This window comes from Micromys minutus (genome assembly GCF_963924665.1).
Source record: "Micromys minutus genome assembly, chromosome: 27".
NCBI lineage: Eukaryota > Metazoa > Chordata > Mammalia > Rodentia > Muridae > Micromys > Micromys minutus.
In genome coordinates this window covers 15516348-15535929 of record NC_137962.1, presented here as the reverse complement: position 1 = coordinate 15535929, position 19582 = coordinate 15516348, and the positions used below count along the sequence as shown (strand labels likewise).

Below are 19582 nucleotides of genomic sequence, written 5' to 3'. Positions count from 1 at the left end.
GACATAGGAAACTGAGGCAGGGGGACTATGAGTTGCAGATCAGCCTAAACTATTGCTGCAAGGCTTGGTGGGGGGGAGGGGGAAGAAGTGACTAGATGATTCTGAGGATTGAAAAGAGGATATTATACCAAGGACAGCCTCCAGTGTGATTTCTCCTTCCTCGAGTCACCATGCCTGCCTTAATAGGAATACTTGTCTTGGTAAAGGTCTCATGGTGCTTCTTTCTGGCCCTCTAACCTCTTTCAGGGGACAAGCCGTCCTTCCCACTACCACGTGCTTTGGGATGACAATCGTTTTTCTTCTGATGAGCTGCAGATTCTGACCTACCAGCTGTGTCACACTTATGTTCGCTGCACACGCTCTGTGTCAATACCTGCGCCAGCTTACTATGCTCACCTGGTGGCCTTCCGAGCCAGGTACCACCTGGTGGATAAGGAACATGACAGGTGAGTGTCAAGCCTGGCAGGTGGTTAAGAGAAGGCTGGCTTCTCATGGGCTGTGATGGCTGCTTTCCATACACATGTCTGGTTCCAGTGACTCACTTGGTATCTACGAAAGACTGTATTTTTTCTCCTCTTCTTTCCTGTGTCTCTGCAGTGCTGAAGGAAGCCATACCTCTGGGCAGAGCAATGGGCGAGATCACCAAGCGCTGGCCAAGGCAGTCCAGGTCCACCAGGACACACTGCGCACCATGTACTTTGCTTGACATGTTGTATTGTTTAGCGATTGTGTACCAAGTTGGATTCACACGAGACCAGCTACACTCAGACCAACAGATGCCCAGCCCTTCCGTGACAGCCAGCATCGAACATGAGACGTCTTTGGTTTTATTAGATCCTCCATTTTCCAGAATGCCTTCCGTCCCAGATTTCAGACTTGGATTTTGAGCTACAGGCCTGTATGAGACCCCACTGTAGGAAACGTGGTTTGCCAAACCTATAAGCTGCTCACTGAGAGTCCCGTTTCCTAAAAGCAAAAAACAAAACAACAACAAAATGTCCTAAAACCAGTCTATGAACTCTCAGGGCTTTAAAACATTTTAATTTATTTGGTCATTCGATTTACTTGTTTATAACATCTGATTCTCAATGAAATCGATGGGCTCAAACTAGCTATGAAAGCTCTGAGCGAGAAAGCAACACCATTACCACTGGGGTTTTAAAGCCTGGCCCTAAGAAGTTGTCACTAACGTTGAGTTCTAAGGGATGCTCTGCTAGGTATCCACAGTGTCTCTCCCGGCCACTGCCTGCCCTCGAGGCCTGAATGAAGGCATAGTGGCCAAGGGGATGGTCACGTGTGTTTAGGGCAGTGACAAGTCCGAGAGATTGGCAGACAAGTGCCATTTTGATAAAAATTTATTTAAAAAGAGAAAAAAAGACAATATACTGACAGTCTAATCATAAGATTTGTCCTGTAGGACTGTGACATTTATTTTCCAAAGTTTCTAAAGAATACGGGTCTGTGGTGATAAATACAGTACAATCCTTTTTCACTGTTATGTCTTTAATGTAAGAGAAGAATATATGTATCTGGTTTGCAGTATTAATGTGGTAGGTAGATGCTGTTTCCCTTTTGTTGACGAGGGGCGCTTCTCGTGACTTGCTTCACATATCAGGAGCTGTGTGGAGCCTGGAGACAGTCCACCTCTTGTGGCTTTTAGTGCTTAAGTAGAGGAATATGCAACTGGCTTCACGTAACAGCGATGCCCCCCCTCCTTCCCTCCCCATCCCCAGTGTGGACTGTGTAGCCTGTCCTCCGGGAAGGACAGTGTGCTTGCCAGTAATCTGCCGTCCTCCCTGCCTCGTCCATGTGTGTCGCTCGGCCGATGAAGCACAAATGGGATTTATTTATTCTTCCATTGCTGGGAAACAAGTTCACATGAGAGTGCACTTCTCTCAGTGTGCAGTTATGGAAGGTGGGTTTCATAGGATCTATGCACTGAAGTGGAGAGGCAGCTGCCCACAGTGGCTCTGCTGGCGTAGACTGGCGGCTAGGAGTGGAACATGCCCGAGGACCTGACACAGGGAAGGCACAGACTTGCTCTGGGCCCCAATGTGGGTTTGCCAGCCTAGAGACAATTGAACTGAGAGGGAGGGGCCACTACGAGTGGCTCTGCAGCTGGCACAGCCACCTCAGAGTGTGTCCTGTGATGCTTTTTGTGCTTGTACTAAAGCTGAGTGAGCATCAGGTCGTTCCGCATACAAGTTCCCGGAAGGAGACGGCCTTCTCTTCTGTGCTGCTTTGTGCTCTGTGGGTTTCCTCTACCCCTGCTGATGGTCCTCATCCCCCCAGCTCTGCGTCATTTTACCTCTGACCCTGCAGAGGGAGGAGGGGACTCACCCTCTCCCCTGCTGTGGCACCTCATGCTAGAGGACACAGTACCACCTTTGCCCCACCACCCATCTGCGCTGGAGCTGGTGGGAAGGGCAGACGCAGTTACCTGGGAAATCACACCCTCAGCAGGTGTGTGTATCTGTGTATGCATGTGGGTGTCTTACTAATGACCTTAGTCTCTTCTTGCTGTGTCTTTAGAAATCTTTTAAAGTGACAGACCCCCAGTCTAAGAAGCACTGGGACTGCCTGCTATCCCATTGGCAAGTGGCACTTTCTCAAACTGTTTCCAAAAGGATATAAACACACTCAGCTCGCCTAGCATGGTCAGGCTGGAGAACTGGTTAAACTAGTGAACTTTTAGAATCTGAAATTAGATTGTTTTCAACCATCCTTAGAACCACGTGGTTCTAAGGTGTGTCTTCAGCCCCTTGCCGTGGGATCTTAGTCCTGCAAGTAAGTTTTTTAGATGCAGATTCTTGGGCCTCCTGCCAGCTTCTTGAACCCGGCACTTGCGGCCAGCTGGGCATCTGTGTCTGAGGCCGTCCCCCATGATGCCAGGGGAACAGGAAGGAACCCCTACCAGAGCTCACACCTAGAAACACTTGTGGGCTGGGGGGAAATCTGAGCTGGGAGTTTTGTTTTGATCATCTTGATGGATAAGTTTTCTTTCTGATGGGCCAAAGTACTGAAAGAAAAGTACTTCTATAGTAGCCCATGCTTACTTGTGACACTTTTAATATGAAATGTATCCCCAGACCAAATGTCCCTGAGTTAGATGCACATCGTCCACATGTCTGATGGTGCAGAGCTTATGAATGGTGACAGTTCCAATTTCTCAGGTAAATAATTGTTTCCCCCGATTTCTGCCCTCCCCTGATTTTTAACATTAGTTTTGAGACAGCATGAGACCTCTCAGAGTGTGGTAGCAGCTCCGGCCATCTCTGCAGGAGCCGGTTTTTTACTGTGCCTGTACCCAAGAATGGTGACAGGTGCCGTTATCTCCTGAGGTGATACCTGGCCAAGTTTGAAGACTGCCCACTTGCTAGCTGTGTTCCCAACCCCACTGTTAAGTAAGGTGTGCCTTGCTTTAAGCAAACTGAATGTGATTATGTTGTTGTGCTCTGTATCCATTTGGAAGGAAAACTAGGACGTGCCTGTCTCTTTAAGAGAGGCTACCCAATTAGACTCTCATGGTGGGACTCTTCCTAGTACACTGTAAGATATTCACTCTTAAATACCCATCATGACTTCATCCCTTTTACCACTGTGTACACCATGTAGCAGGTCGTGTGTCACCCCCTCCTGCCCCCACCCCATGCTGATGAAGCAATGCAAAAACTCTAGAGACATCAAGGCCCATTCTATAGATTAGCCCTTAGTGATACTAGCAAAACTCCCACCCTGCCACTGCGGGTTGTAAGCCCAGATTGTCCTAGTCCCCACCGATTCTGAAACTGAGCACACCTGTGCTACAGAGGGGCTGTTTGGTTTTGGCTTCATTCTCCCATTTGGGGAAGTCGTCACATGCACACTTGATACCACTTTGGGTCTGCTCTGCCTTCTCCAGATTTGGCCTCTTGGCCACTCCTCACACTCATCCGCTTGCTGGCCTCCAGGCCACAGGGCACTGCCGGTGGGGAGACTGCTAGCTCCGCGCTGTCTGCAGCCGGCCCAACACCAGAATTCCTACTGTTTACCTGTTACTGAGCGCTTGACAGAAAGGCAGCCCCTGCATTGGGGGTTGGGCGTGTTTTTTTTTTCCTCATAGTCTTGTGTTATTTTATTGTTTTAAATGCAAATGTTGCTATTTATTTTTTTTTCTCTCCTGTTCTGGTTTGACCTAGCTGAGCTGGCTATCCCAATGCATGTGGTACCTGATGGATATGGTAGAGATTATTTCCCCAGCTTTTATAAATGACCCAGTATTTACCTTCAGGCCTGCTAATGCTTTATTTTTGGAAGCCACAGATGTAGTTTTTCTGGATGAATTGTTTTTCTTATAGATGCAGCAGTATGCTTTTGCATTGATCTGCAGGGTGATTTGAATTTTATTTTTACAAGCAGTTTTTCAATCAAATTCTATATTTGATACAATGTGTTAAGGGTAGACCAGCCCCCGAGTCATGCAGCTGGGGACCCCTGAGTGTCCAGGAGGCCTTAGGGCTAGGTGGCCTCTCTTGGTAGTCCCTGTGGTGGTAGCACTGGCCACAGGAACCTTCAGGGTCCTTCAGCATGGCCCTGACCTCTTGGGTTGTTACAGAATTTCTTCATGGGCATTTGCTACACAGACAGTGGACAATCCCGGTGGCCCCAGACAAGCCATAAGCAACCTTTCTGTGACCTCTCCCTGACTCATCTCTCACATCCATGGGATAAGGAATGTGCCCTGAGTAGAAGCTACACTCCCTTGGTGTTCATATGCCTCACTTGTGAATGCTGATTTTGTTTGTTTTAAGCCCTTCCCTGCAGTAACCATGCTGGCTGGCTCACTAAAGACAGAGCACATGTGACTCTTGTCGTGAGCACCATTTGTTGGCATGCTGACTCCTATAAGTTGCACTGATCATTCGACAGTTTTTGTTTTTTTTTTATTGCGTCCAACTCCCTATCTGCTGTACTCATTTGAAGTGATTGTAAAGAGATTCCCAGTGGCAAGCGTGATGTGGATGTGGGGCATTGCCTCACTTCTGCCATCCCAACACACATTTCAGTATTATATGCTAGAGTGTGCGGACCGGGCTCTGTTCTCCTGAGTGTTGTGGGCTAGCCTTGTCTCGCACTCTCACAAGAGTTCTCCCCCTTTATACAGGACAACATGTTCTTAGAGACCTGAAGGCTTGTATGTTAGACAGGTTAGTTAGGAGTCTTTGTGACACTTTGCTGTGTTTAGATTTCTTGTGATCTGCAAGGCCCCCAAAAGTATGTCATTCATGTTTCGTGTGGCCTTTGTCATCTTGGACAGCATGTGAACAGGCCACTCAGTGTTACCAGGCCATTGCTACATTCTTTGGCCATTCCTCAACTTAAAGCTGTGAGGTCACCACTGTATCGGACTGTCATTTGTGGTTCATCCATGGGAGACCTGAAGCCTGGTGCAGCCCCTCATGCCTGTGACCTGGCTGGGATCTAAGTACATGTTCTGTTTAGCCCCATATGAACTGTCTGTGGTCAGGGTACCCAGTATCTGGAACAAAAGGAATTATTACACTCAAACCACCGAGAGAGAGAGAGAGAGAGAGAGAGAGAGAGAGAGAGAGAGAGAGAGAGTGTCAGTGTGTGTGTGTGTGTGTGTGTGTGTGTGTGTGTGTGTGTGTGTGTGTCAGTGCCATTGCAGAGCCCTCACCTTGTGTCTTTGGATTTGTTCAGCCATTTTATTTGTCTCAAGTTGAATGTACCGGCTTAGCCAAATCACTACAGAAGGTGGTTTCTAAAAACCTTTTAGACAGATGCATAAAAGCTACCTCTGACTTCTCATAGATTTGTGTTTGCTCTGAAGCATTGCTATCCACACTGAAGATAGCCAAAATATTGCCTGAATAAACTGAGTTGTGAACTCCTCTGTTCAGTTCTGGCTTGAAAATATGTGTGCCATACTGTGATCTGGGGGTGGCTCCTCTGTTGTCACTGACCAGGGATTCCTCAGCACCCTAGCTACACGATTCTAGCATCCAAGAGGCTGGTAGAAGGAAGGACTTCTCTGCATGGGGAACACATACCCTTCAGGCTGGTTGGCATGACTGTGGGGCCACATGTGGCTGAGCCTGGAGATAGTCTGTTCCTGCCTGGTTTTGCTTTCCTATTTAATAGTGTAAGAAGGCATCTTTACCCCTGCTTTGCTTACAAGTGGATTGAAAGTGACTTCCCTGCTCTCTCCTCCCTTTTTATACACTATAAACTCATAAAGGTGCTTCAACACCGACTCTCGTGCAGATAATGTATTTAAGCATTGCATGGATTCAGATTGTGCAGGCATAGTTGACCTTGGGACCCTTGTGACAGCGAAGGACTAAAAGCTCTGTGCTCCATTTGGAAGGAGCAATGGGCTCTGCTGGAGTAGAACTTCCCTCTGGTGTTGGCAGTGCAGGTCTAACTTACAGATTTGTCATGGGGACCAGCTGTCCTCTGGTTGTCCACTTTGCTGTCCAGAAGGTCATCATCTTATATCATGGCTCCACCTGCATCCTCTTGGCCTCTCTCCTCCTTGGAAAGTCAGCATAAGATCCTGGATTTCTCCATTAGTTGGCTTGGGAAAGCCTGAGGGACAGATGGACAGTGTCATGAAGGCAGGTGCCTGGTGTCTTGGGCTGAGCAGGGCAGGGAGTTCTTCTGTAGGTTGTCTTTGTGCCCTAAGCCCCAGCCCACCCCCACCCAGCTGTATTGTTGCGTGTGGGGGTTGTCATCTCCATTCTTTTGACTTGGACAGCTCAGTACCCTTAGAAGCCCTTGAATAGTTCTCTGTGTGGAGAACCAGAGGCATGGAGGGTGTGGGTGTTGGTTACACCCTGACCTGCACCCCAGGTTACTTAGGTCCTCTGACTTGGTTGGAATTGGAAAATCCAGGGAAGCAAAGGGTGCTAGATATGCTTAGGGTCACACCCTGGTGCGGTGGTGTAAGCCACAGCCCTTAGGGCACCAGCACAGAGGCAGCCAGCCTCCCCACTCATGACACTTGTGAGTGAAGGATACCAAACAAACCAGGAGCCCTGGCCATTGCAGTGTTCAACTAACACTCTTTCACTGGTTGAAGTGAGAACACTGTGTGAAACCTTCCAGCGCCCTGGTGGTTCTAGTCCTCCGTTCCTGGGGGCTAAAAGGCTGAATGAGCTGCTGTTTTGCTTAGAGCTGCCTTTATTTGAATTCATTTATTTAAAGGGAAAGTGTCTTTAAGGACTGGATCCTCTTCCCTATGTCACCAGCAAGCTCCCCAACATCTGTGAGGTCACAAGAGCACCAACAATAGCCATCTGCAGAGTGATGGGAAGAGAAATTGGGAAATTTAAAGGTTGTAATGGCCACTCCAGGTAGTGACAGGGCAGGCCCTCCGTCCTGCACAGCAGGTAGCCTTGGCCCTACCTCCAGGCACTGGCTTCACTGTCTGGACACTGGTCTCATGCTTTGAGCCTTGAAAGTCTGTTCTTGGTATCCTTTCAGAATCATGCTGGGGCTGGCTGGTCGTTACTTGGACCCTGCCTAGAAGCTCCGTCAGCCCTCGGATCTTTCTAGCAAACTGTGAGGCCACCTTGTAGCCTGCGGCTGTGGAGTCATAGTCCTTTCTTGGGTTCTTTGCCCTGAAATACAGGTGCACCTCTGCGAGGGTTTGGTCAGGCACTGGCAAAGGCTACTTGCCGGTCTTGAGTTCTCTGCCCCTCAGCAAGACTGTCTGTTGTAGTGGAAGTAGGTTTAGTGGGAATTAAAATCATGTCTTTGTGAATCGAATGTGAAGTCCTTGGGTGTAAGGTGCTACTTGGTCCTAATGTTTTGGAATGCTTTTCCATTGTTGGTACTCCATTGTTACTTACTCTGTTTCAGGACACTGGGGGAGACTGCTCAATTAGGTATGGTGTCTCGTAAACTAAAAAACATAGGACTCCACCTTTGACATGCCCGTGGTGTGATCTTCATCTCTGACCTTCCCAAGCCAGGGATGACGCCATTTCCTAGTCTAGTCTAATTAAATCCTTCCTGTCAAGTGATTGCTTTTGTTGGTTTTAACAGGAGAAGTAGTCCAGTGTGGCTATTCTATTCTGCAGACGGATAACACGGTTAGCAATTTTGGTTCCTCTTCAAAGCCAAGTAGACTTATGTGATTAAACTCCCAAGAGGGTACAATTCAGCATTAAATTAAAATTTGAGTCATGAGTTTAAGAGAGAGAATTTCAGTATAGTTGATAAAGTTATGAATTTATGTTTCGTAATTGTACAGGCAAGTGAGTATTTTTTAAAAAGTGAGAGAATAATTCTAAGTTTCTGTGCAACAATTTGGCTGCTGCCTCATAAATACAGGAGGAGACCATAGCCCTGAATCTAGACCCTTTTACCTCCCATACACTTCACATCACCTGCCTAATATGTATTGAGGGGTTTTAACCCTTGGTTTTATCAAGTTTTCTAGTTTTATTTTATTTTTATAGAATAATTGAAAAAGAACCAAAAATGAATTCAGAAGTTCCCCAGTGGCTCCTACCCCAGTCTTAATTTTCTGCCACACTCAAATGTTTTAGAAAGCATTTCGAATCAAAATGTATTGCATCCATTTAACTTACCATTTGCTACTTTCTGAGAAGTGGAGCGGCTACAAGGGCTGTTTCAGGTGTACTCTGTATGTCATGGACATGTCTGTGCCTGTGCAGTGGATCTGTGTGACGATGTCTTGTGCTTGCGGTTTAGAAACCACACAGTGCTGTGTTGTAAATTGACAGTTTCTGTGTAAACTATTATTTATAACCCTTGGCCCCTCTGTATAATTTTTCATTTGCTACATGGATTGTATAATTAATTATAAAATTATAGTACCTGCTAAACTCAATTCTGAGGCTTCATGTCATTGTCTTTGGTTTGATATCAGTCGGCATCATGAGGCTGCCCAGGCCTTGCGCAATACCAGTAGTGACATCGCTTGAAATTAAGCCTTAATCGGATAGTGAGTTTGTGCATTTCAGAGTATGCAAAAACAACAACAACAACAAACCAGTTTCAACTGTCCAGGTCAAGAACTAAAGGGCCATTACCAGGGTTACACTCTTCCCTCACCTGCGATCTCCCATGTGGCTTGATGAAACGGATGATGTGCATCTCTGTGGAGGTCTATCTAGAGACCTTTGCGGGGTTCTCTGCAGATGTCTGAGCCTGTCCTCCTGGGAGCACAGTGGGGTGTGGGTTTCACCTACTCATCACAGAGCTCTGCAGTAGTGCCAGCTGTCATTGCTTCTGCATAGATTGCAACAGATGTCTGTTGGGTTAAAGCATCTTCAATCTTGAGGTAAAATGGAGGGGACCCAGCTTTCTTTACAATGTGGATCTACCTCAGTTAAACAGTTGGGTGCTATTAATTAAGTCTGTCAAATTAAATTGGGAAAAGTAACCAAACAGTGGGACATAACTAACTCCACTCCACATGAAACTTGAAAACATCATTTCCGTTTCTTTAAAATAACTTTTTATTTATTTTGTGCCTTTTATATTAACCCTAATGCAGTTTTTGAAATTCAGAATAGTCATTTTCTCTTGCAAGTGGGAAGCCCAACTGACCGTGCAAGTGTGTCATGCAACTGCCATAGTATACCGGGATCCTAACCTGCCCTCTTGGGAAACAGAGAGGGAAATGTGCCCAAGAGCAGATTTACACATCACATACCCAGCTCTTTTATGCATGTATTCATAGCTCTCACTTCCGGTGCCATTTGAAGGGGCAACCCCCAAAGCTGACACCCAAGTCCTTTGTCTCTGCTTTTTCTGCTGTCCGTCTCTCTCCCCTGGCATGTTCTGTGTAAGACTTTCTTTCACAAACAGCAAATGGACTGTTGTCGATCCCATCTCCTGGTTTGCACTGTGAAGGTGCTAACCGCCAGGAGCAGAGGCTGTCTGGAGGCCGGGCCGGAGGCGGGGAGGATGCGCATTCTGCGGCAGCCTGTGGTTTCTGAAGTCAGGAACACTGACTGGTAAGAAAATAAGACCGGAGATCAATGACTTTCCACACCTTTATATTTGTCAGTTTACAACTTTTCCTACTATTACAACCTTTTCTGCCATAATTCTTTGGAGGGAACACAATATTTTGGAGTTTTATGAATTTGATTTTATACCAATAAGAGATCACAGTTTTAGGGGTCTTTCCTGTAGTACATAGTTTGTCTCTTTTAAAGAGATCTCTGAGTTTTAGGAGAGAACCAACTGTACTGGTGGCAAACCTCCAAAAGGTGACTTGGGGAGCCCTGCCCCCTCCCTTCTTTCTCTGCCCCCCACCCCTTTCCTTTGCAGGATCTCAAAAAAAAAGAAAAGGAAAACAAGAAAAAAAGAGATGATTCTAGTTAGATGTGTGTGGGTTTTGTTTTTTGTTCTTTTAAGCTTCCATCAGGTTGATACTTAAGCTATATTTTATAGAATCCCCCCCCCCCGTTGGTGATACTTAAGCTATATTTTATAGAATACCCCCCCGTTAATGCTGCATATGGAACTCAGAGCTGTTGCACTTTCTCTGTAATCAATGCCCTACAGTTGGCTCGCTGGAAGCATTTTCTTTTAACCTGACGTGTACTTTGGGCAGGTGATGAAAATGACATAGGTACCTCAAGTCAAGACCTGTGTGTGCTGCATTTGGATTTTTTAGTTTAGTTTTGTTTTGATTTTCTATGTATCATTATGTTTTACTTTCTTTTGTTCTGGTATTATGCTTTTTGGACCCTAATAGTCTGTTGAAAGAAAAACCTCAAAAGTTAGTATCCTTGTTTTCTCCCTCCCCTACAGTATATGGTTCTAAAGGTCATCCTACATTAGGAATCTTTACCCAAGCACACCTGAGGAAAAGGGTACTACGCTTCTCAGCGGGCCGTGCCGTTGACATCTTTTGTGTTCATGCTGCTTGGATTCCCTTCTCCGCATCACCTAAGGGTGGGTACCTCCATTGCAAAGTTGTGGCATCTTAACTTTTACACACAGACCTCATGGGTGTCCACTGAGGAAGTAGCATGACCCTAAGACACTGGCGGCACGCAGCCTGGTCTGGAGGTGACAGCCTTCACATCATTCTCAGCAGTCAGCCGGGTGGTCTGCATGGATGGACAGAACAGCTGGTGAAGGAAGCTGGATGCTCAGACACTGCACATCTCCTGTCCTGTTTAAGCTTAGCTGGGTCCTTTCTAGCCTGTTTTCACAGTTTCCTAGGTTAAATAGTTTGCACTATTTTTGCAATAAATTCATGGGAAACCTAACAGCTACTTATGTTGTTCTTCTTACTGTAGTGTGTATAAACTAACACTAAAGGTTTGGTATAGTGTTGTTGTGTGTGTTTTTTTTTCCCCACCTCCTTATGTAGCCCCTAACATGCACAGAATGCTGTAAATCTGATATAATATGATGTGAATGGTATTTTATAAAGTTATTTTGTATGGTGTCAATTTTGTTTTGCCACATAGTATGTCAGCAAAAAATAAAATAAAATTCCTCATATTTACAGCTGCCTCTTCTAAAGTTGTCCATTACTCACTGTCCCCCTGGAGAGTGTGCTATCATATGAACAGGCTGAGTCCAGTTTCCCTGGTAAAGTACACCTTTCCCCAGGGGTTGGGTCCTGTTCTGCAGAGCCAGGGACTGTCCCCAAAGGTTGTACTGGCTCCCAGAGTTCTGCATCACCCAAGGTTGATGAGCACTGCAGGCAAGAGAACATTGTGTGAGGTATTAGAACTGGGTCCTGATTGATTTTTATGCCTGCTCTCTCCTAAGCTGGGTAAACACTGCAGAGCTCTCCAATCCCTGAAGGCCTCTCTCCTAACTGATTTGACTCGTGTGTCTGAGTGACAAGTGTGCAGCTGGTGCTGGAGAGAGGGGAGAGGTGGGCTGAGAAAGCCCAGGCAACTGAAAGTCCCTCAGATGAACGGAACAAGGTGGCAAAGCAAGTCCTGTCAAACCTGTGAGCAACCCAGCTCTTTTCAGCCAGTCTTTTCTACTGGTACAAAGGGCAGCTCGGTGGTTGCCAGGGTAACATGGGGATGGAGATGATGGCAAGAGATTTTTCAAGAGGCTGTTAGAACTGTTAATAGTGGTGATGTGATTGCATGTGACCAATTCAGTGGATTTTTAAGTGGCTTATTTTAAATCATTTTAAGAAACAGATGCATCAAGTAAAGCAGGCAGAGAGGATCTGCTGCCTTTAATCCGAGCACTCAGGCAAAGGGGAGATCTCTGAATTCAAATGCTGCCTTTAATCCGAACACTCAGGCAGAGGGGAGATCTCCAAATTCAAAGCCAGGCCAACTGGTCTACCAAGAGTTCTGAGCTGGCTAGGGCTTACATAACAAGCCACTGAAGGGGGAAGAGAGAAATGGTGGTCATTAGGTAAGGGACAGGGGTTGACTATGGAGTGGCATGCAATACTCTGGGTGGTCTGTATATTGATTTGTAACAAACTACAAATTAACAGCCAACAGGACTGGCACGCCCTTCTTATCCCTGATACTTGAGAAGCTGAAGCAGGACTGTATAGACCAGCCTGGGTTTGGTCTATACAGCAAGACTAAAACAAAAATAAAACTTTTTGTCTAGTTTTATAGGCCATAAGATGATTCTGCTTGATATACATGATACAAAACAGAACTGTCCCCAATGCCCCGCTTGTCTGGTGAACTGGCTGCTTGTGTCAGTTTGATAAAATCAAAAGAAAGGAGCCTCAGCTAATGAACGTTTTCCTCCAAGAGATCCAGCGGTAAGCTATTTTCCGCAATAATCAATGCGGAAGGGCCAAGCCCATTGTGGGTGGTGTCATCCCTTGGTTGGTAGTCCTAGGTTCTCTAAGAAAACAGAATGAACAAGCCAGGAAGGAGCACACATATATCCTGACTTGCTTTGGTGATGAACATTGATGTAGCGGTGTAAACTGAGTGAACCGTTTTCTCCCCAACTTGCTTTTTGGTGAAGACTGCTGCTTCAATTGCATGTGATGGATGAGCTGGGGCTCTTCTCAGGAAATGAGGCAGCTACTTATCTGTTAGTGCTGAGCTACGCACACATCCTGCCTGCATCACTTCCAGCCTGAAATGCTCACAATGAAACTTCACAAAGCCCCTAAAACCACCCCAATAAAGCATGTTACTGTAAAATACAGACAGACCTTTAATGAAAAAAGAAAAGCAAATTTCTATACAATAAAACTGCATAGTCCCCTTTTTAAAAAGAAAGTCAAAGGCAGCACAGTATGCATGTAGCTGTTTGTGACAGCAGGGTGTCCGCGCAACCACAGGAGCTTCCCAGGTCTTCCCTGCAAGTCCGAGTGGAGCTCAGGGGTGTGTGCTGCTGCGCCCAAAGCCAGAGCAGTGCCATCTGCCCAGGACTCTTCCTAGTGGGAGACAGGAGATGGCTGAAGGGTCTGTGGAGGAGGCTGCTGTCCAGTCCTTTCCACTGCAAGAGGAAATGCAACAAGCTGCAAGTCTGAGTAAGACAAAGCTGCAGTCCTTCTGCGTCACAGCTGTTAGTCTGCCCTTGTGTGTGCTCACGGGACTCACTGAGAGCTCTTCTTTCTGGCCTATACCAGGGCTTCACCAAGGTCGATTCCGTCGTCATCATTGTCCTCCTCTTCCTCCCTCTTCTCTTTGAGCATTTTCAGGTACTTACTAGCTAAAATCTTCTTTGGTAATATATCTTAAAAGCAGAAAACACTGTCAATAATTGGTTATGGTGAACTATGACTACAATGATCCAAGTTTCAAAATTTATTATTTCCACTTTTAACCCTAGAATACCTTCTAAACAAGATTAAATCCAGGTATGCTTCTAGGTGAAGAGTCACAGAAAGGGGCATTGTTTCCTGGTGCATGCTTACAGACCTGTTCACATTCGACAACTGGTAAACGTATTTCTATCACCTGATTTTGTGAACAACACTGTCCAAGCTAGCTGAGAGAGGCTGAGCTGGCCCCTAGGCTAGACTGAAGCTCTTTCTAGTCAGAGCCTGATTCATGGTTACATGCACCAGCTGCTCTGTTTTGGGGTGGGGGAACAGGACAAGCATACAGCTCTGAGTGGATCTGCTTGGCCATGGAAGCACCTTCTATATACGGCTGGCTTCTTGGTGGGTTCAAACAGAGAAGGCCAGCAACACCTCCCTGTGCCAGATCAGGACACACTGAGGCACAAGCAGAACAATAAAGGAAGAATACCTCACTACAGGTTTTTTTCCAACCACAATGTCCCAAAGATTAGGTACCTGCAAGAAACTGGAGTGTCTCTGAATCCTCCGCAGTGCTGGCTAAGTCACTGTATGTCAGTGCTTTCTTGGTTTTGCCACTGCCATGTCTGTAGGAAGAGGTGGCTAGATACTGAACAAAGAGTTCCTAAACCAACAAAAAATGAAAGGTTTCTGTCAAAAACCCACCATACATTTTATGAAGTTTAAAATTCCATTAATACTTTGGATTATCTTGGTTCCTTAACTTAAATGACAGGAAATCGGTTTACAGGCAACAAGCATAAAACCAGAAAGGAAGCATGAGTCTAAGTCAGGAAGCAGCAGGCAGTTCCCGGCTGAGCTGAGGTGGCGTCAGGGGTGCTGTGGTGCACACTATCCTATCAGCCCTGGGGTGTAGGGAAGAGGCACAGGAAATCGAGGGCAGCTGTGGCTATATATAACAAGTTCAAGGCCAGTCTGGGCTACGTGAGCAGTGGTCTGAAAAGGAGGGTGGAGTATCACCAGCCTACACAAAATGGAGTAAAAGACCATTCAAAAAATTTATTTGTCTGGGCATGGTGGCAGACACCTTTAATCCCAGCACTTGAGAGACAGAGGTAGATATATCTCTGAGTTCAAAGCTAGCCTGGTCTACAGCGTTCCAGGACACACAGGGCTACACAGAGAAACCAACCAAATTTTATCTGGCTTGCAAAGGATTTTATTACAGATGTGAGCTGCCACATATCTGTGTCTTACATTTTCAGTCTATTTGAATCCCTTGTCGAAGGTTGTTTACTCATGACTGTAATAAAAACCAACAATCTCAGGCTGAAAAGTGACATCTCATTTTGCCCAAGTACCTTCTAGGTGTGGAACTGACAAGATCCCAATACTCAGAAATAAAACTGAGCCTTCCCCAAGGTTCAATATTATTTCAGCTAATAAGTGATCAGAGAACTGTCTGCATAGTGCTTAGGTCCTTAATGCTAGAATGAATCTTACACTAAACGTGAATCCCAGCACCACACAGAAGTAAGAGGAAGTCCTCCGTGATCTTGAGATGATTTTAAAATGAGACATGTACAGTTTACATGTAAATATGCACCACTGTCTAAAAGAGCTTGTTATCCTAAGATTTGTATTTGGCTTTCCAGGACCAATCCAAGGCTGTCTGGGGGAACTACTGTATTTTGTCAGGCTCTACTTAAGGTTGACTCTGTTGCAGTCACAAGATTTGTACCTCCTTTGGTACAAATATTGTAAAAAAATACCACACACTGAAGTTGTAGAAGCAGAGGCTGGAAAAGAACGTAAAGCCAGTAATCACGGTTGGGTCTCAGAAAGGTAAGGTTCCCAGCCTACCACTGTCAAGTCCAAACTTTAAACCAGGAAGAGTGTCAGGAAATTTTAATCCCAGTATTTAGAAGGGCCAAGACCAGGGTAGCAGGGCATGGTTGCACAAGCCTTAAAATTCCAGCAGCACTTGGTAGGCTGAGGCAAGCAGGTCTTTTTTGAGTTTGAGGTAATCCTAGTCTAGAGTTCCAGGGTAAGGAAACATACTGAGAGCTGTCTCGAAATATAAAATAAGAATATAAAGCGATGTGTTTTAGCAGGGGGCTGTGCAGTTATCGTTTGTCTCTATACGGTTTGTGATCAGAGGCTGTCTGCGTAAAACCTGACTACCACCAGAGTCCTGAGGGCTGAAGCTTCGAGAACCCTGCATCACTCCGTGGGAAGTCAGCGACAGAAATTAAGTATAGACAGTCCAACCTCCTGCACTACATAGACACGCGTCAACTTGCGCAGCCGCACACTAAGTTCATTGCGCGCGCGAGGCACGGCGGGAGTGACGCGGTAGGCGGAACGCAGAGAACGCTGGGAACGAAGTGATCATGCAGAGCGAAAGCAACGCAAAGGACAGCGGGAGGTGCAGTGGGCGGAGCTGAGACCATGGGAGCGAAGGCGGTGTGTAGTGCGCAGGCGCAGAAAGAGGCCGAGGCTCCCGCAGGGCACTCAAAGGCCAGGCGTGTGCGGAGCCTGAGGGGCGGTTGGTACCCGCGCCCGCCCCTCTCGCCGCCCCGCCGGCCGCTCACCGTGGCCTTGGCTGTGAGCACCAATGCCTCCTGGTTGATGCTCGACACCTCAGGAGAGCTCTTCATGATGACTCGGATGCGGGACAGGGGCAGCGACACGAGCCGCTGTTCCCCGCACTTGTCCTTACTCACGGCCGCGTCCGCCATCTTCCGCGTCCGAGCGGCCCGTGATGCCCCGCGCGGCCGCGCCTGCGCAGACGCTGTGTAGCGTGGTGGCCTGAAAGCCCGGGAGACAGCGCCCAGGGGGAAAAAACCCTCGGAAATGCCGAAGCAGTCGACTGGAAGAAGCGCTTTCAGGAGTCCTAGTGCTTTCGGGAAGTCCCGAGCTGCACAGACCGGTCCTTTCAAAAGTTGAAGAAGGAAAAATGTCTTATGAGTTCATGTTCTGAAGGGAGCCAGCAAGCATGTGCCACTCATAGTAAAACGAACCATGGCAACAGCTTGGCCAGGAGAATAGGGAGGAAAGGCACCCCCTACCCATGTCTTGAGGCTTATGGGGATTAACCTTTTAAGCAGATAAGTGAACTAAATGGTTCTTGAGTCTTCTGTAATTCCACCACAAAATTCAAAAGAATCACCACGAGTTCTAGGCCAGCCTGGCCACACAAGCTCTTGTTGAATATGGACCTTACCTTAAGGAATAGAAGGCAGGGACGAGGTAGAATGGAGACTATTAGAAACATCCTATCAAGTAGTGGTCCGGAGGGCAGTGTCCAAGAGTATCAAAAAGTGGGACTCCATGGCAGATGAAACCATGAGATGGTGGGATTCTGCCTAGATGAGTTGTAGAATGAAAGTAAAGTTGATGTTGTCTGAAGAGGACAAAGATTAGTAAAATTGGCACTAAGTATAGTTGGAGGAACTAAATTGGCAAGGTGTTGTAGGTTGGATCATGTTTGATTTCAGTGTTGTCTTTACCATAGTGTATCCTAATCCAGTAATAAATACAACTGGCCCCCAGTTTCTATGGGGGATTGGTTCTAAGATCCCCATACATACTGATATTGTACATGTTTAAAGTCTTTTAAATGTATGAGGTAGCTGCTGTATAGAGCCTAGGCACATTCTTGTCCAATGCCTACCTCTAGGTACCTTTGATATGTGCTTTGTGAATGCATGAGTAGTTGCTGGACTGTTAGGGAACAGTGATGAGAGATTTCTACATGTCCAGTCAGCAGGGATGTTTTTTTTTTCCTGAATACTTTGTATGGTTGAGACCATAGATGTTGTGTTAGTCTCAGGCACAAAGGCACAGTCAGTGAGCAAGCTAGCCATGCTGCCTGCTCTCAACAAGACTATGTTCACCCAGATGTACTGGAAAAGAATACCATTTCCAATGGGAAGTGTCATACCTGTGATGTTTGTTCTCAGATCTGAAGCAAAGAAAAGCCACTGGGACAAGATGAGTTTTGTCTGTCTCTTATGTGCTACCTCTCACACAGTGAGACAGACAAGCATAGGCCTGTTTAGGAAGCTGGGATGCTACTAGGCTTGGGCTGTGCACACTTCTGAACAATGCCACTAACAGCCTCTGACACCACCCTCCCTCCCCATCATTCGTGGGAGGGTTGGCACACAGACACACACGGCTGTGAACACTGGAATGTTTCTCTTCCACTTAGTTGGTATCAAACTTAGATTCTATTTGGTTGTGTTCTGGTAATGAAAGAAGGAGATCAGCCAGAGCTAGTTTGGAGTATGTGCACAATAAGGTAAACTGTCCTTAAAGTTTTAGGAAAACCCCTTTTACCATCTTACTGGATGTACGTGCAGTTAAAAATCAAACATTATTGAGGACATGTAAAGTAGAAAAGAGATTGTAATCTGTCAAAATAGTGAAGCACCTAAACTACACCCCTTAGTAACTAGCTTCCCTTCCTTCAGATCTCAGAAGCCAGGGCAATAATGACCTGAGGCCCCCGAGTGTCTTCACTCATGTGACCCACTATTTTCTTGACAGCACCTTCCTAATCTGTATTGTTTTGCTTTGAATAAAGTTTCCCTGATATTTTGCAATCTGTCTTTTTTGTTGTTTGTTTTGTTTTCTTCACATAACCATGGCTGTCCTGAGACTAGCTCTAGACCAGGCTGGTGTTGAACTCACAGAGATCGACCTGCCTCTGTCTCCTCCGTGCTGGGATTAAAATGTGTGTGTGACATTGACACCACCACTCCCTGGTACCTTTTAATACCTCAAGAGGCTAAGAATGTCAAAATGCCCAGATCTGAACCTCCAGCAGCAAGCACTAGGGCATGGCCAGAAAACTCAGGACATGCTATCAGACTGGCCCTTGAGGGTTTTTTGGCTTGTCTGTTTAACTGATTGTTTTTCTATGGCTTGTTTTGAGTGTGTTTTTAAACAGGACATGAGGAGATGGAAAAAGGAAAATGTCTATAAAAGTTCAGAGAAATGAGAATTCCCAAAGAACAGAGCTGAGGGAACTGAGTCGTATGTAGATGTTGCAGTCCTTTGGGAAGTAGGGAAAGGAACAGCTGAGATAGTCATGCTGGAAAGGGCAAGTGCCTACCATTTCAGAGAAAGGTGAGCTTCAGCCTAAAACAGCAGAGCACCGAAGACTATTATACCCATTGCTTAAGTTATTATGACAAAAGAGCTGGCCAACTTAGGGAAGGAAGGGTATAGTCAGTCATGGCAGAAAAGTCCCAACTGGAGGATCTTCAAACAGCTGGTCACATTTATACCAGCAATCAGGAAACAGAGGGACAAGTGCTGGCACTCAGCTGGTTTTGTCTTTAACCTGGCAAGTTAGGATGAGGTCTTCTCACTAGATTAACTCAGTCTACTAGGTTGCAGACCCATGTAGAAGTTAAGCTTTGGGTCTTCATCCTAACCGCATGCTTCCAGAAATAACACTCAGTCTCAAAAGATATTTACAAATACTTTGGCCATATAGGTAGGCTCTTCTCTAACTAGATATAACTTAAAATATCCCATCTATTCCAGCCTACATTCTGCCACGTGGCTGGCTACCTGTGCTCAGGTACTGTCCCTCTCATCACATCTTCCTGGCAAATCTCCCAACTGGCTCTCTTCCAGAATCCTTTCTCTCTACTAGATGTCCCACCTTTATTTCCTGTCTAAGCCATAGACAGGCCATAGGCTTTTTAATTGACAGGTGAGACATCCATACAATACACAAGATATTCTCTCTACAGACAAGTAACTAGGCTACTAGGCTCTAGATTCTGTCAAGTTGACAATCACCACAGGGGTTGACCTCCCTGCATTGTAAAGAGCCCAGCGAGAGTTCAATCT

The 19582-nt window shown here is 46.2% G+C and overlaps 2 protein-coding genes across 3 annotated transcripts in view; one reads left to right on the top strand and one right to left on the bottom strand.

Annotated features, from left to right (window-relative positions):
• The window catches only part of AGO2 (argonaute RISC catalytic component 2), an 80210-nt gene extending 71350 nt beyond the window's left edge, over positions 1–8860 (top strand). Inside the window, exons 18-19 of the mRNA XM_080938904.1 lie at positions 247–446; positions 598–8860. Coding sequence (XP_080795030.1) covers positions 247–446; positions 598–706 — 309 coding nt within the window. The 3' untranslated portion in view covers positions 707–8860. The remainder of the gene's footprint in view (positions 1–246; positions 447–597) is intronic.
• A 4278-nt stretch (positions 8861–13138) lies between these two features.
• On the bottom strand, positions 13139–16461 carry CHRAC1 (chromatin accessibility complex subunit 1). Of its 2 annotated transcripts, XM_080938906.1 has the most exons (4): positions 16306–16461; positions 14249–14375; positions 13548–13683; positions 13139–13443 (listed from the first exon to the last, which is right to left on the bottom strand). In XM_080938906.1, exons 1-3 carry the CDS (start codon positions 16450–16452, stop codon positions 13568–13570), a joined length of 390 nt encoding a protein of 129 aa, XP_080795032.1. In that variant the 5' UTR covers positions 16453–16461; the 3' UTR covers positions 13139–13443; positions 13548–13567. The 2 variants fall into 2 exon arrangements, with proteins under 2 accessions (XP_080795032.1, XP_080795031.1); XM_080938905.1 differs by having other exon boundaries at positions 13139–13683.
• Between the last annotated feature and the right edge of the window lie 3121 nt (positions 16462–19582).

Excerpts from the sequence above, each read along its gene's own strand:
- CHRAC1 (XM_080938905.1), bottom strand. The coding sequence starts at position 16,452 with ATGGCGGACGCGGCCGTGAGTAAGGACAAGTGCGGGGAACAGCGGCTC. Across the intron at positions 14,376-16,305 it reads TGCTCACAGCCAAGGCCACG|GAACTCTTTGTTCAGTATCT; the intron begins GTGAGCGGCCGG and ends TTGTTGGTTTAG. Across the intron at positions 13,684-14,248 it reads GACACTCCAGTTTCTTGCAG|ATATATTACCAAAGAAGATT; the intron begins GTACCTAATCTT and ends TCTGCTTTTAAG.